The 15,634-nt window shown below is 39.8% G+C and overlaps 1 protein-coding gene and 3 long non-coding RNA genes across 12 annotated transcripts; 1 reads left to right on the forward strand and 3 right to left on the reverse strand.

Moving 5' to 3' along the window:
• Nucleotides 1-1,685: 1,685 nt before the first annotated feature.
• LOC148321643 (uncharacterized) lies at nucleotides 1,686-12,079 on the forward strand. 9 transcript variants are annotated; one of them, XM_088319594.1, is made up of 9 exons: nucleotides 1,686-1,947; nucleotides 2,043-2,104; nucleotides 2,405-2,446; nucleotides 2,505-2,530; nucleotides 2,595-2,638; nucleotides 2,897-2,978; nucleotides 11,252-11,359; nucleotides 11,436-11,794; nucleotides 11,856-12,079. In XM_088319594.1, exons 3-8 carry the CDS (start codon nucleotides 2,417-2,419, stop codon nucleotides 11,500-11,502), a joined length of 357 nt encoding a protein of 118 aa, XP_088175720.1. In that variant the 5' UTR covers nucleotides 1,686-1,947; nucleotides 2,043-2,104; nucleotides 2,405-2,416; the 3' UTR covers nucleotides 11,503-11,794; nucleotides 11,856-12,079. The 9 variants fall into 9 exon arrangements, 2 of the variants coding, with proteins under 2 accessions (XP_088175720.1, XP_088175719.1); XR_015847062.1 differs by lacking the exon at nucleotides 2,505-2,530 and adding an exon at nucleotides 2,700-2,791 and having other exon boundaries at nucleotides 1,727-1,947; nucleotides 2,597-2,638; nucleotides 11,235-11,359; XR_015847059.1 differs by lacking the exons at nucleotides 1,686-1,947; nucleotides 2,043-2,104; nucleotides 2,405-2,446; ... (1 more) ...; nucleotides 2,595-2,638; nucleotides 2,897-2,978 and adding exons at nucleotides 9,898-10,129; nucleotides 10,220-10,279; nucleotides 10,576-10,617; ... (1 more) ...; nucleotides 10,768-10,809; nucleotides 10,872-11,139 and having other exon boundaries at nucleotides 11,217-11,359.
• Nucleotides 2,477-3,168, reverse strand: LOC148321644 (uncharacterized). The gene is made up of 2 exons (XR_015847067.1): nucleotides 3,059-3,168; nucleotides 2,477-2,954 (listed from the first exon to the last, which is right to left on the reverse strand). It is a non-coding gene; the product is annotated as an uncharacterized LOC148321644 (long non-coding RNA).
• LOC148321645 (uncharacterized) lies at nucleotides 3,320-7,357 on the reverse strand. The gene is made up of 3 exons (XR_015847066.1): nucleotides 6,945-7,357; nucleotides 6,342-6,438; nucleotides 3,320-3,499 (listed from the first exon to the last, which is right to left on the reverse strand). It is a non-coding gene; the product is annotated as an uncharacterized LOC148321645 (long non-coding RNA).
• LOC148321646 (uncharacterized) lies at nucleotides 10,648-15,364 on the reverse strand. The gene is made up of 5 exons (XR_015847065.1): nucleotides 15,062-15,364; nucleotides 14,470-14,567; nucleotides 11,413-11,666; nucleotides 11,224-11,339; nucleotides 10,648-11,115 (listed from the first exon to the last, which is right to left on the reverse strand). It is a non-coding gene; the product is annotated as an uncharacterized LOC148321646 (long non-coding RNA).
• Nucleotides 15,365-15,634: the final 270 nt, after the last annotated feature.

Here is a 15,634-nt window from a genome sequence, read left to right on the forward strand (position 1 = left end):
GCGTGGCTAATTGAGTTACCTTGCTGAAACGCCAAGTAAAAAGTTGTTGATTGCTTGCATGAGCAGAGGTTCCGACAATGAAATAATTTCTCCATGTCGGCTGCTGTAAGTGTCCACATTATCTGTGAACCTTTTGTGCACAGGTAACACATGCGCAACTTGAACACATTTTCTCTGCCTGCTCCTCCAAAAGTATATTTGGATTTGCAAAGGGACCATTGTCTTTTATTTAACATGTTCCTCGGATAGACCAGCCACACTCAGTTCAAGTTAAGTTTATTACATCAACATTGGAATTGGAAAAAAAGAAGATACAATTACAAAGACGCTCATCAAATTCTGTGACAATTTACTGCCACATGAGGAGGAAGTTAACAAGCCAAGTATACAGAACTGATGTGAAAAGGTCAAGTGTCATGATTGAGGGACTGCAGAAGAGCAACATTTGCTCACTTGTATCCATCTCGTTTCTCAACTGTCGAAGGGCATCATGACTGCAGAGGGGGGGGGATATCAAGAGTGGATATTTTTACACGATTCTCAAGTGTTCTTAGTCTCCCTTCACCTGGTGCACACTGGTAGCCACAATTAATTTTGAGGCACAAACTGTTAAATTCTTTACATTCCATTTGACTATGACTCAGTGTTTTTATAAAGTACAGAGAACTATAAAGGCAGCTATGATCGCTTTTAGGGGAGCATAAATTATTCATAGATTTTTGCGATTCACTTTTGGGCCCAGTTTAGGTTCTGCGCTTTACTGAAACAGAATGCTCATTAAATAAAAAAATCTATTCAAATTGGACTTCCTGATGTGGAATGTCTTTGTCTACTTGTGTTTCTCCAAATAAAGCTGACATCATAACCATGTTCAATCTTTGTATGTTCAAATGAGTCACATATAAAAAACGCAACAGTGTGCAGAAGGCGAACCAAGACATAAGTTTCGAGGAAAGAGAAGCACAAGATGTGATGTAATACTGCCCTCCAGTGGATAACTGCAGTAACTGTACCCAGGATTGACTTGGTACTGATTCAGAAGAATGGCCGTCCTTGGATTCGGTAGGGAAGTGGGTGGAGGGGAAAACTAGTCCCGATTTTGAGGGGGAAAAAAATCAGGCTTTGAACGCATCACTTTCATTTTTTTAGTGCCGAATCGACACGGCTGGTTGGCCCATGGTAAAAGAAAATGATTCCGGTACCGTATTGATTTAGTTCGAACCCTGCCCTTTGCAAACTTTTTCAACAAATTGACTAGGCTCATGATAGCCGAAATCGCTGTCGAAGGCCACTGGACCACACCAGACGGGAAAATCCAAGGACTTTATAATTGAAACAGGTATGAATGAAAGAGAAATAGGACCAAAAAAATGCAAAAAAAATCATCTATATTGGTTGAATGGTCTAAAACTTTGAGTCCGGTTCAGATGACTCGGGTTCGAGTCTCGCTCTCTGCACCATCATTGAACATAAGCAGAAAAGGGGATTCGAACACGGATACTTCTAAACCAAACGCAAGGTCGATAACCACTCGACTGTTTCTGGCTTATCAAACTCCTGTGCTTAGTTTACTTTTATAGTTTGACGTATGTAAAATTCAGCTGACAATGTAAAAGAGAAAAATATAACAGACAAAAACACCGGAAGTGGCATGGCGAAGATGGTCGAATGGTCAATGACAAGGATTGCGGTGCAAGCACATATGATCGGCGCGGGTTCGATCCCCGCCTGAGTTGCTTCACATGTTTTCTCTAGTTTTTCTGGAAAAGTTTTGTCTTTTTTAATTTTCTTGTTCTCTTGTTTAAATAAAGCTTTTGAGGAAAAAAAAGAACCACGTGACGACGTCGTTAGCGAAAATCTATTTAAGCTGCGACAAATTGAACCGGCGTTCTCTTTCTCCACCGAGCTGACAGCTTCACGTCGACGTCTCGACAAGATGACCACAAGGTTTGTTAAAGTTTCTTTTTTTTTTAGACTCGTCATTGTAACTTTGACCATTAAGTCACGTTTTCAGCGTGCAATAACCTTTTTTTATCTTACAGCTCAAGTGTTTAATTATCCCAAACGTGGGATAAAATTACACAAACTCTTGAGATTTAAAGCGGTAAGTGAACGCTGTGAACTTTTAAACTAACGCACTTTTTTCCATTTTTTTTTTGCATTGTAGCAAAAGAGTTTGGCAGAAGGTATGTTGCCAGCGTTTTTATGTTCACAATTAAAACGATAATCAACTATTGCCTTGTTTTAATAGTTTTAATTTCTGTCCACAGGCTTGCACCCTGCAGCGACTGGCCAAATTTGCTCTAAAATGGCGTCTCTCTTTTTTTAACCTCAGTTTAAATGTGCTTACCAAATGTCAGGTTTCTAACATTGTGTCTTTGTGTGCCCACCCATCGTACTGCAGGTCATTCCCGAGATGTCCTGCTCAGCTCTGCTCTCGTCACTGGTGAGATAAAAACACTCAAATGCATCCAAATATGATATCATGTTTTAATTTGTTTCAGCACATGAAGATGAGCTACAACATCGAAGCTTTGATCACTCTGCAAAACAAAATGGCTGACGTGAACATTTCTAACAAATTTCTCTTTTGTAGAAAGCTGCAATGAGATGCGCTTCAGTCAAGCCCTTCACAAAGGTACATTACCATACTGCGCCAATACTGACATGTTGGTTTTCTTCCTGCTTGTGTCCACCAGGTGGCGCCAAAGCACATCTTGGCCCTGAAGAACCTGAATCAGCAACAACTGACTTAAAGCAATTCAATATTTTTGGGGGTTTCATGTTTTAGGTGCTGGGGGCGCTATGATCAACATTCTGTGATATGACCCAAGCTTGACAAATTTCAAATTTTAATCGTGGTTTTTTTTTTTTTTTTTTTTTTGACTGTGTGCAGAAGCTTCACGTGAAGGAGCTGTCATGGACTCTACACGGTGGCCACCAACATTTTGCATCTGCAGGATGAAGAATTTTTACGAGTACGTCGCCATTGCATCTGAAATCTTTCATGTTGATAATATACTTTAGAAATAAGAAATTGGACTTGTCTCGTGCTTACCTCCCGTTTAGCTTTGTCCCCTGTGGAGCCCTCAGAAGTAGTTCGACATGATGGCGAAGTTTGCAGAACTGGCAACTGTTCGTCCTCAAGCAGAAGGGTCCAGCATCCCATAATGTCTGAAGTGAAATTTTGACAAGCATGTGGTAATGCATTTCATCTAAAACGCTTGTTAGTTTTTTGACTCGCAATGTTTGTTTTCCAGAAGTCACGGCACACTGACCCAAGCTGTCCTTGCAGTGCAACTACCCCCCCCCCCCCCCCCTTCCATGGTGTGTAACTTGACTTTTAATCTGCAAGTAAAATAAATGGTCATTTCAACAATACTTGTTTGTGCAGACTTATTTTTTGACTGGGGGCTCTTTGCTTCCCCTGCGTTGTTGCGTCGACTCGGTCAGCTGGAGGACCACATCAAGAAGGTGCTGAAGCCAACTTCGGAGCAGCCTGCCAAGAAGTGGAAGACAAGTTTGAGACGGTTGCGTCACTCATGCACATGCGTGCTCTGACTGCACTTGACAACTTCCTGTGAATGCAGCCTGCAAACTTTGATCCTCATCCCTGGTAGGTTTAATTTAGTCAACCGTTTACTGCACAAGAAATGTTTTTAACTCGCATCCATGACTTTAGACTCGCTGTCGTTTTGTTGGGCACTCCACGCTTTGATCGCGCTGGCTGACAACTTCGCCAGACAGTGGCAAGGTGACCCCTGTCCAACTTTTAACGGTTGCATTTTTATCTTGAATAATTTTGTAACCTTTGTTTTTTTTATTTTTTTATTTTTCAATCATTCAACATGTACTTTGCAAATAAATAAAATCTTACATGTCATGAATTTTTGTAACATCTTCAATAAAAACGAAACAAAAACAAAAAGGTTAGTGGGTGGGGCATTATGCAAATGAAGGAGCAGGCACCCATCTGATTGGTTGGTTTGCTAAGAAGTGGGTGTGGCTATGCAAATTAGCAAGCAGCTAGAGCTCTGATTGGTTGGGCCGGCAAGGGGGAGGAGTTATGCAAATGCATTAGCATGCAATGCTGATATTAGCATAAAGGGGTGTGGACATGCAAATAAGTGCCAAAATCGAGCGTTTTAGCCCCAAAATGGGCGTGGCTATGCAAATTAATTTGCATACCTGCAAGTTGATTGGTTGATTTGGCAGAGTAGGCGGGGTTATGCAAATAATTTTGCATGACAGATTCTGATTGGCCTTCTCAAGAGGTGGGCGGAGTTATGGAAAACTTTTCGCATGACAAATTCAGATTTTCAAAGTGGGTGTGGCTACTAAACATGCTTTTTCCGGGCCGTGATTGGACGACAACCGGACTGTTCCGGTCGCGCTGGAAGACTTTTGGCCTCTCGTCCGAGCAGGCTTCTTGAGTTCATGCTCAAACGCCAGCAAGGACAGCTCGCCATCTGCTGTTTGAGCATGAAACCAACAAGCCTGCTCGGAGCAGAGGCCAAACGTTTTCCAGCACAACCTGAACAGTCCAGTTGGCATCCAGAACAAGGCCATTTTAGACTCAGTGAGGGTGTAGTGAGCAATAAAACACGGAGACTCGATTTACAGTTCAACAATATATTTTGAAGAGAAGATGTTTTTTTTTTTAATACATAATTTTACACCATATGTCATAAATTAAGCAGAGGTTAAAGCGCACTGACATGACGGACTTCACTCACCTCTGCTGCTGCTTTCATGTACAGCCTGTCATCCAGTGTTTAACTTTTGTCACACGTCAACATTGCTGAAATGGTGTCAAATTGTTAAAACTAAAGTTTTTGTACAGTAAATTGCTCAACTGTAATTGAAGTCTGAAAGTTTTGATTGCTAACTGCACCCTGACTGAGTTTTTCCATTTTTTTTTTTTAATTATATATATTTTTTAAAGCATTATTATCCACAATTTGTTTTTGTCATGTTCTCATTTGTTGAATGGATGTCAACTGGACTGTTTGAGTTTTCTTGGAAGATTTTTGTTTGGCCTCTGATCCAAGCAGGCTTCTTGCTTTCATGCTCAAGACCAGACGGGACAGCTCGCCATCTGGCTTTGAGCATGAAACCAAGAAGCCTGCTTGGATCAGAGGACAAGAAAATCTTCCAAGAAAACTCAGTCTAGTTGACATCCATTCAACAAATGAGAACATGACAAAAACAAATTGTGGATAACAACACATTAAAAAAAAAAAATATTTTTTTAAATTTTAAATTATTTTTTTAACTCAGTCAGGGTGCAGTAAGCAAAAAAACAAACATTCTGATTACAGTTGAACAATATACGACACAAACACGCTATTTTTTAACAGTTAGACACCATATTAGCAATGACGTGTGACTTGTTAAACACAAACACTGGCTGACAGGCTCTACATGGAAGCAACAGCAGAAAATGCCACAATGTGTGCTTGAGGAAGAGTGTGTGATGTCACATCAGCACAACAAGCCAAAGCTTCAAGTACTGCACAAAACTTGCAAACACGACAAGAACATCATTCAATGCTTCTGAACATGTGCTAAAAGATTTTTTTAATATTATTTTCTTAAGCAGGATTTTTTTTTTTATTTAAAAAATATTTTTAAAAAACAAGTCAGTATTATTTTGGCAACTTATTAATAATACAAATTAGTTTTAAACCATTTAGAAAAAAAACTAATGTTCAAAAGCATTGAATTATGAGCTTGTATGTGTGCAGTAGATGAAGCAGAGGTCAAGGTGCACTGAAAAATGACTAAGTGTCATCACACTCACCTCCTCAAGGGGCCATTCAATGCCAAATCACTCAGTGGGTTTAAAACCAAGCCGATTTTGATTTTAATGAAACTTGCTGTACTTGTTGATAGTAATAGCACAACACTAAATCTGAAATTTGAGGTCAATCAGAGCAAAGATTTTGGAGTTACAGCCACCCGAATATTAATTAGCTGAGCTGTTAAAAAAAATGTGCACTGATCTGCTAGACGATTGCAGATTTGGATTCCTTGTTAAATTCCCATTCCAGAAATATGTGTTTTGTGAAGATTGACAAAGTAATTCTTGAGAAAAAAGGGCTTAAAGTAAGATGGCCACGCCCCTTTTTGCCAAACTAATTAATATGCGCAGGTTTGTAGCACCTAAAAACTGCTCTAATTGACCTCAAATTTTAGATTTAATGTTATGCCATCACTACCAAGCACAACAACTTTCATTTAAATGAAAATTGGCAAGATTAATTTTTTTGGAATGATTTGGCATGGTACCCCCTTACGCACACAGCATGGATTCCCTTGCCTTGAAACAGAACACTCACCGGTCCAAAAAAAGTTGCCGTCTTTGGAGTGCAGACGAGTCCAGATGTCCAGAACTGTGAATCTGTCGGTTGTTTGGTGTCCAAAACGTCCTCCATCCTGTAAAAATAAAAAAAAACATAAACATTGAATGAGCTCATTTGCATATACCCTAATTTGCATATGGGTCAATTTGCATTAAGAAAAAAACGTGGCTTGCCAGACAATAACGACAAAGTATTAAAATACTCTTAAATGTTTATGCCGCTAATTATTAAATGTAACATTTGTTTTGACAGGCTGTCAATTTTTTAATCGAAAGCAGAAATGCACTCGTTAAGGTCAATGTGATCATTAAAAACATTTAAAACAGACGATACGTGTATTTTTACTTTACGTTATCGAGACGTTCTCGTTTTTGACAGATACTTTAATTAAAAAGTAGTCACATGACCACATAATAAATAGTAAAGCGTCGCGTTAGAGTGTGCACATGCACCACGTGTTTAGATCTAACCGAGTCACATGAGGAACACGCTAAATTGGAGACAATGATTATTTTAAAATAGAAATATTCTTCTCAAGGAACAAGCTGTGAAAACGTGGAAAAGTTCGGGACGCGTTACCTTTGCACAAACGCGTCGCCACTTTTGAGCAGATCGACGTGGAGTCAATAATCCTTCATCGGTTCGACGTGGAGCCAATATTGCTTCATTGTGGACGCCTTTGCACGAATAACAGTGCCAAATAGTCGTAGTTAACGCAAACATACTCGAAACCACAACATGACGTTTCCAAACAATTATTCGCTTCCGTTTCCGGTCAATTTAACTTCCGGGTCGCGGCTCAGCTAGCCTGCAAAAAAAAAGACAAAACTTGTACACCCACGTAATTATCCACACCACTTATTCTTTATAGGGTGGCGAGAGAGTGCTGGACCTCATCTCAGCTATATACGAGTTCATCATAACCTGACCAGGTCAACCGACAATCACAGGGTCACCGATTGGGAACCGAACCCACGCAGCCCGCACACACGTTAGGGGAATGCACCACTAGACTATCATTGACACAGGGTGACGTCTCGAATAATGAATGAGGGGGACAAATTATCGTAAATGTGTTGAACGGCACACCCAGAGTGCAAAAATTTAAATTACTATTATAATTTAAAAAAAAGAAAAAGGATAAATAGTCGTGAAAATATCAGTTCTATTTAAATTAAATTTTGACTCAATGCTACACTGATAATTAACAACAAACGCGTCAAATATTATGACAATGTTATTGTATTTTTTTTAGAGTAAAAGGGTCCTTGTTGTCACGTTTTAATTTTCACTGTGTTTTTGCGCCTGTTATTTTCCAAATAGTTTTTGCAGCAGGATGACAAATAGTTTGTCTTGGATGGTCAAAATACGTCATAGATGAACCATCCCAACGTTTAAAGGGGAAAGGGAAAAACACATTATATGCTGCTCTCTTGTGGTGAATCTCTGTAATTACATCCAAGTGGCGGATAATTGGTAACTTGCATGGTCAAACACGTCAAGAAAAAGAGTGTTGTACTGTTGTGGCTGTTGTCGAATGCAATAAACGGAAGGCGCTCCTAAGTCGGTTCTAAATTATTATTATTGTTGGCGAGATCGTAGGAAGCCCCTAAACTCGGACGATATATATTTATAGATTTTTTTGCTTTTCTGGGGTTCATTTTTTACTTAAACCGTGTGTCGTTCATGTTTGTTGTTTGTTGACAGACTGGAAAATAAAGTTTTTTTAGGCTAACGTTGATATAACCCGGAAGTGAAAATACCGATGAAATGAAGCAGAGGAAGTGTTTGTATTGACCAGCGCGTTGTGTAAACTTTGTCTCGTGTCTTTAAACGCGTGGCTAGTTGGGTTACCTTGCTTAAACGCCAAGTAAAAAGTTGTTGATTGCATGAGCAGAGGTTCCCACAATGAAATAATTTCTCCATGTCGGCTGCTGTAAGTGTCCACATTATCTGTGAACCTTTTGTGCACAGGTAACACATGCGCAACTTGAACACATTTTCTCTGCCTGCTCCTCCAAAAGTATATTTGGATTTGCAAAGGGACCATTGTCTTTTATTTAACATGTTCCTGGGATAGACCAGCCACACTCAGTTCAAGTTAAGTTTATTACATCAACATTGGAAAGGAAAAAAAATATAAAGTTACAACGACGTTCATCACATTCTGTGACAATTTACTGCCACATGAGGAGGAAGTTAACAAGCCAAGTATACAGAACTGATGTGAAAAGGTCAAGTGTCATGATTGAGGAACTGCAGAAGAGCAACATTTGCTCACTTGTATCCATCTTGTTTCTCAGCTGTCGAAGGCCATCGTGACTGCGAAAGGGGAAAAATGTCAAGAGTGGATATTTTTACATGATTCTCAGGTGTTCTTAGCCTCCCTTCACCTGGTGCACACTGGTCGCCACAATTAATGTTGACGCACAAACTGTTACATTCTTTACATTCCATTTGACTATGACTCCGTGTTTTTATAAAGTACAGAGAACTATAAAGGCAGTTATGATCGCTTTTAGGGGAGCATAAATTATTCATAGATTTTTGCGATTCATACTGGCGCCCAGTTTAGGTTCTGCACTATACTAAAACAGAATGTCTTTGTCTACTTGTGTTTCTCCAAATAAAGCTGACATCATAACCAAGTTCAATCTTTGTATGTTCAAATTGGTCACATATAAAAAACGCAACACTGTGCAGAGGCAAACCAAGACATAAGTTTCGAAGAAAGAGAAGAACAAGATGTGATGTAATACTGCCCTCCTGTGGATAACTCCAGTAACTGTACCCAGGATTGACTTGGTACTCATTCAGAAGAATGGCCGTCCTTGGATTCGGTAGGGAAGTGAGTGGAGGGGAAAACCAGCAGAGATTTTGATAAATTTATATATATCAGGCTTCACACTCATGACTTTCATATTTTTTGGGCGGAATCAACACGGCTGGTTGGCCCATGGTATAAGAAAATGATTCCGGTACCGCATTGAATGAGTTCGAATCCTGCTCTTTGCAACCTTTTTCAACATACATAGAATGAGGAAAAGAACAGGAATCGAACTAGGACCACAATAGCGAACTCGCTGGCTTAGGCCACTGGACCACAGAAGACGGGAAAATTCAAGGACTATATAGTATATTAAAAAAAATGGAACAGGGATGAATGAAAGAGAAATATGACTAAAAAAATGCGAAAAATTTCATCCAAATTGGTTGAGTGGTCTAAAACTTCGAGTACAGTTCAGATGACACAGGTTCGAGTCTCGCTCTCTGCACCATCATTGCAAATAGGCAGAAAAGGGGATTCGAACACGGATACATCTAAACCGAACACAAGGTCGATAACCACTCGACTGTTTCTGACTTATCAAACTCCTGTGCTTAGTTTACTTTTATAGTTTGACGTATGTAAAATTCAGCTGACAATGTAAAAGAGAAAAATATGAAAGACAAAAACACCGGAAGTGTCATGGTGAAGATGGTCGAATGGTCAATGACAAGGATTGCGGTGCAAGCACATATGATCGGCGCGGGTTCGATCCCCGCCAGACTTGCTTCACATGTATTCTCTAGTTTTTCTGGAAAAGTTTTGTCTTTTTTTATTTTTTGTTCTCTTGTTTAAATAAAGCTTTTGAGGAAAAAAAAGAACCACGTGACGACGTCATTAGCGAAAATCTATTTAAGCTGCGACAAATTGAACCAGCGTTCTCTTTCTCCACCGAGCTGACACCTTCACGTCGACGTCTCGACAAGATGACCACAAGGTTTGTTAAAGTTTCTTTTTTTAGACTCGTCATTGTAACTTTGACCATTAAGTCACGTTTTCGGCGTGCAATAACTTTTCTCTCTTGCAGCTCCAGTGTTTAATTATCCCAAACGTGGGATAAAATGACAAACTCTTGAGATTTAAAGCGGTAAGTGAACGCTGTGAACTTTTCAACTAATGCACTTTTTTCTATTTTTTTTGCATTGTAGCAAAAGAATTTGGCAGAAGGTAAGTTGCCCGCGTTTTTATGTTCACAATTCAAACGCGAATCAACTATTGCTTTGTTTTAATTGTTTTAATTTCTGTCCACAGGCTTGCACCCTGCAGCGACTGGCCAAATTTACTCCAATGGCGTCTTTCTTTTTTTAACCTCAGTTTAAACGTGCTTACCAAATGTCATTTTTCTAACATTGTGTCTTTGTGTGCCCACCCATCGTACTGCAGGTCATTCCCGAGATGTCCTGCTCAGCTCTGCTCTCGTCACTGGTGAGATAAAAACACTCAAATGCATCCAAATATGATATCATGTTTTAATTTGTTTCAGCACATGAAGATGAGCTACAACATCGAAGGTTTGATCACTCTGCAAAACTAAATGGCTGACGTGAACATTTCTAACAAATTTCTCTTTTGTAGAAAGCTGCAATGAGATGCGCTTCAGTCAAGCCCTTCACAAAGGTACATTTGCCATTCTGCGCCAATACTCACATGTTGGTTTTCTTCCTGCTTGTGTCCACCAGGTGGCGCCAAAGCACATCTTGGCCCTGAAGAACCTGAATCGGCAACAACTGACTTAAAGCAATTAAATATTTTTGGGGGTTTCATGTTTTAGGTGCTGGGGGCGCTATGATCAACATTCTGTGATATGACCCAAGCTTGACAAATTTCAAATTTTAATCGTGATTTTTTTTTTTGACTGTGTGCAGAAGCTTCGAGTGAAGGAGCTGTCATGGACTCTACACGCTGGCCACCAACATTTTGCATCTGCAGGATGAATAATTTTTACAAGTACGTTGCCATTGCACCTGAAATCTTTCATGTGTGTGTTAATAAACTTGTAAAAATTAGAAGTTGGACTTGTCTAGTGCTTACCTTCCGTTTAGTTTTGTCCCCTGTGGAGCCCTCAGAAGCAGTTTGGCATGATGGGGAAGTTTGCAGAACTGGCAACTGTTCGTCCTCAAGCAGAAGGTTCCAGAATCACAAAATGTCTGAAGCGGAATTTTGACAGGTTTGTTGTGCGTTTCATCTTAAACACTAAGGTGTTTAAATGTTTTGTCTGACAATGTCTTTCTTTTGTTTTCCAGAAGTCACGGCACACTGACCCAAGCTGTCCTTGCAGTGCAACTACCCCCCCCCTTCCATGGTGTGTAACTTGACTTTTAATCTGCAAGTAAAATAAATGGTTATTTCAACAATACTTGTTTGTGCAGACTTATTTTTTGACTGGGGGCTCTTTGCTTTCCCTGCGTTATTGCGTCAGCTTTGTCAGCTGGAGGACCACATCAAGAAGGTGCTGAAGCCAACTTCGGAGCAGCCTGCCGAGAAGTGGAAGACAAGTTTGAGACGGTTGCGTCACTCGTGCACATGCGTGCTGACTGCACTTCACAACTTCCAGCTTCCTGTGAATGCAGCCGTGCAAACTCTTCGATCCTCTTCATCCCTGGTAGGTTCAACTGTTGACTGCACAAGGAATGTTCTCGAACTCGCATGTCCCCTATTTCCAGGGACTGACTAGCATCCATAACTTTGGACTCACTAACGTTTTGTTGGGCCCCTCCATGCTTTGGTCTCGTGAGCTGACAACTTCACCAGGCAGCGGCCAAGAGACACCTGTCAATGTTTTTTTTTGTAGTTCTTTTGTAAACTTTTTAGGTTTTTTTTAGTGTTTTTGACAATAAACATGTACTTTACAAATAAAATCTTACATGTCATGAATTATTGTAACATATTTAATAACTATAAAATAAACTAAAAAAAATGGTAGGCGGGGCATTATGCAAATGAAGGAACAGGGACTCTCTGATTGGTGGCTTTGGCAAGAAGTGGGTGTGGCTCTGCAAATTAGGAAGAAGCTAGTGATCTGATTGGTTGGTTTGGAAGGGGGTGGAGTTATGCAAACATTAGCATAAAGGGGTGTGGATATGCAAATAAGTGCCCAATTCTGGCATTTTAGCCCCAAAATGGGCGTGGCTATGCAAATTTATTTGCATACCTGCAAGTTGATTGGTTGATTTGACAGAGTGGGCGGGGTTATGCAAATTATTTTGCATGACAGATTCTGATTGGCCTTCTCCAGAGGTGGGCGGAGTTATGGAAAACTTTTCGCATGACAAATTCAGATTTTCAAAGTGGGTGTGGCTACTAAACATGCTTTTTCCGGGCCGTGATTGGACGACAACCGGACTGTTCCGGTCGCGCTGGAAGACTTTTGGCCTCTCGTCCGAGCAGGCTTCTTGAGTTCATGCTCAAACGCCAGCAAGGACAGCTCGCCATCTGCTGTTTGAGCATGAAACCAACAAGCCTGCTCGGAGCAGAGGCCAAACGTTTTCCAGCACAACCTGAACAGTCCAGTTGGCATCCAGAACAAGGCCATTTTAGACTCAGTGAGGGTGTAGTGAGCAATAAAACACGGAGACTCGATTTACAGTTCAACAATATATTTTGAAGAGAAGCCGTTTTTTTTTTTTAATACATAATTTTACACCATATGTCATAAATCAAGCAGAGGTCAAAGCGCACGGACATGACTGACTCGAGCACACATTGTGGCGATCTCTGCTGCTGCTTTCATGAACAGCATGTCATCCAGTGTTTAACTTTTGTCACACATCAACATTGCTGAAATGGTGTCAAATTGTTAAAACGAAAGTTTTTGTACAGTAAATTGCTCAGCTGTAATTGGAGTCTGAAAGTTTTGATTGCTGACTGCACCCTGACTGAGTTTTTCATTTAATTTTTTTTAAAGCATTGTTATCCACTATTTGTATTCGTCATGTTCTCATTTGTTGAATGGAAGGCAACTGGACTGTTTGAGATTTTTGTTTGGTCTCTGATGCGAGCAGGCTTCTTGGTTTCATGCTCAAGGCCAGACGGGACAGCTCGCCATCTGGCCTTGAGCATGAAACCAAGAAGCCTACTTGGATCAGAGGCCAAAAAAATCTTCCAACAAAACAAACAGTACAGTTGACGTCCATTCAACAAATGAGAACATGACAAAAACAACGCTTTAAAAACATAATTTTTAAAAATGTTTAAATATTTTTTTTAACTCAGTCAGGGTGCAGTTAGCAATAAAACAAACATTCTAATTACTGTTGAACAATATACTACACAAACGCTATTTTTTAACAGTTAGACACCATTTTAGCAATGACGTTTGACTTAAGTTAAACACAAACACTGGCTGACAGGCTCTACATGGAAGCAAAAGCAGAAAATGCCACAATGTGTGCTTGAGGAAGAGTGTGTGATGTCACATCAACACAACAAGCCAAAGCTTCAAGTACTGCACAACACTTGCAAACACGACAAGAACATCATTCAATGCTTCTGAACATGTGCTAAAAGATTTTTTTTTAAATATTTTCTTAAGCAGGATTTTTTTTTTTTATTTAAAAAATATTTTTAAAAAACAACAAGTCTGTATTATTTTGGCAACTTATTAACCAAACAAATTATTTTTTAAACCATTTAGAAAAAAAACTAATGTTCAAAAGCATTGAATGATGTGCTTGTATGTGTGCAGTAGATGAAGCAGAGGTCAAGGTGCACTGAAAAATGACTAAGTGTCATCACACTCACCTCCTCAAGGGGCCATTCAATGCCAAATCACTCAGTGGGTTTAAAACCAAGCCGATTTTGATTTTCATGAAACTTGCTGTACTTGTTGATAGTGATAGCACAACACTAAATCTGAAATTTGAGGTCAATCAGAGCAGAGATTTTGGAGTTACAGCCACCCGAATATTAATTAGCTGAGCTGTTTAAAAAAACATGCACTGATCTGCTAAACGATTGCAGATTTGGATTCCTTGTTAAATTCCCATTCCAGAAATGTGTGTTTTGTGAAGATTGACAAAGTAATTCTTGAGAAAAAGAGCTTAAAGTAAAATGACCACGCCCCTTTTTGCCAAACTAATTAATATGCGCAGGTTTGTAGCACCGAAAAACTGCTCTAATTGACCTCAAATTTTAGATTTAATGTTATGCCATCACTACCAAGCACAACAACTTTCATTTAAATGAAAATTGGCAAGATTAATTTTTTTGGGATGATTTGGCATGGTACCCCCTTACGCACACAGCATGGATTCCCTTGCCTTGAAACAGAACACTCACCGGTCCAAAAAAAAGTTGCCGTCTTTGGAGTGCAGACGAGTCCAGATGTCCAGAACTGTGAATCTGTCGGTTGTTTGGTGTCCAAAACATCCTCCATCCTGTAAAAATAAACAAAAACATAAACATTGAATGAGCTCATTTGCATATACCCTAATTTGCATATGGGTCAATTTGCATAAAGAAAAAAAACGTGGCTTGCCAGACAATAACTACAAAGTATTAAAATACTCTTAAATGTTTATGCCGCTAATTATTAAATGTTAAGTTTGTTTTGATGACAGGCTGTCCATTTTTTAATCGAAAGCAAAAATGCACTCGTTAAGGTCAGTGTGATCATTAAAAACATACGATACGTGTATTTTTACTTTAAGATATCAAGGCGTTCTCGTTTTTGTCAGATAGTTAAATTAAAAAGTAGTCACATTAGCAAATAGTAAAGCGTCGCGTTAGATTGTGCACATGCACCACGTGTTTTTATCTCACTGAATCACACGAGAAACACGCTAAATTGGAGACAATGTTTATTTTTAAATAGAAATATTCTTCTAAAGGAACAAGCTGTGAAAACGTGGAAAAGTTGAGGACGCGTTACCTTTGCACAAACGCGTCGCCACTTTTGAGCAGATCGACGTGGAGACAATAATCCTTCATCGGTTCGACGTGGAGACAATATTCCTTCATTGTGGACGCCTTTGCACGAATAAACAGTGCTAAAACGTCTTAGTTAACGCTAACATCCTCAAAACTACAACATAATGTTTCCAAACAATTCTTCGCTTCCGTTTCCGGTCAATTTAACTTCCGGGTCGCGGCTAAACTAGCTTGCACAAAAAAAAACGACGCAGCCATGTTATTATCCACACAGGTTATCATCTACAGAGTGGCGGGAGGGTGCTGGACCTTATCCCAGCTAACTACTGGTTCATCACAGCCTGAACAGGTCGCCCGGCCAATCACAGGGTAGACATCGACACCGTCATCGAGTGGGAACCGAACCCACGCTGCCCGCACTCACGTCGGGCTATTTTACCACTACACTATCAGTGACATAGGGTGACGTCGCGAATAATGAATCAGAGGGACAAATTCTTGCTAAAGTGAAAACATACAAGGTGGTCCATATTGTGGTATAATCTGCGGCCAATTCGCACTGACATCCATCAGA

This window comes from Idiotropiscis lumnitzeri, chromosome 16, assembly GCF_059441095.1.
Source record: "Idiotropiscis lumnitzeri isolate Australia: NSW breed Sydney's pygmy pipehorse chromosome 16, RoL_Ilum_1.0, whole genome shotgun sequence".
NCBI classification, from domain to species: Eukaryota; Metazoa; Chordata; class Actinopteri; order Syngnathiformes; family Syngnathidae; genus Idiotropiscis; species Idiotropiscis lumnitzeri.

Excerpts from the sequence above, each read along its gene's own strand:
- LOC148321643 (XM_088319593.1), top strand. The coding sequence starts at position 2,341 with ATGTGCTTACCAAATGTCAGGTTTCTAACATTGTGTCTTTGTGTGCCC. Across the intron at positions 2,639-2,896 it reads CAGTCAAGCCCTTCACAAAG|AAGCTTCACGTGAAGGAGCT; the intron begins GTACATTACCAT and ends GACTGTGTGCAG. Across the intron at positions 2,979-11,251 it reads AGGATGAAGAATTTTTACGA|CCCTCAGAAGCAGTTTGGCA; the intron begins GTACGTCGCCAT and ends TCCCCTGTGGAG.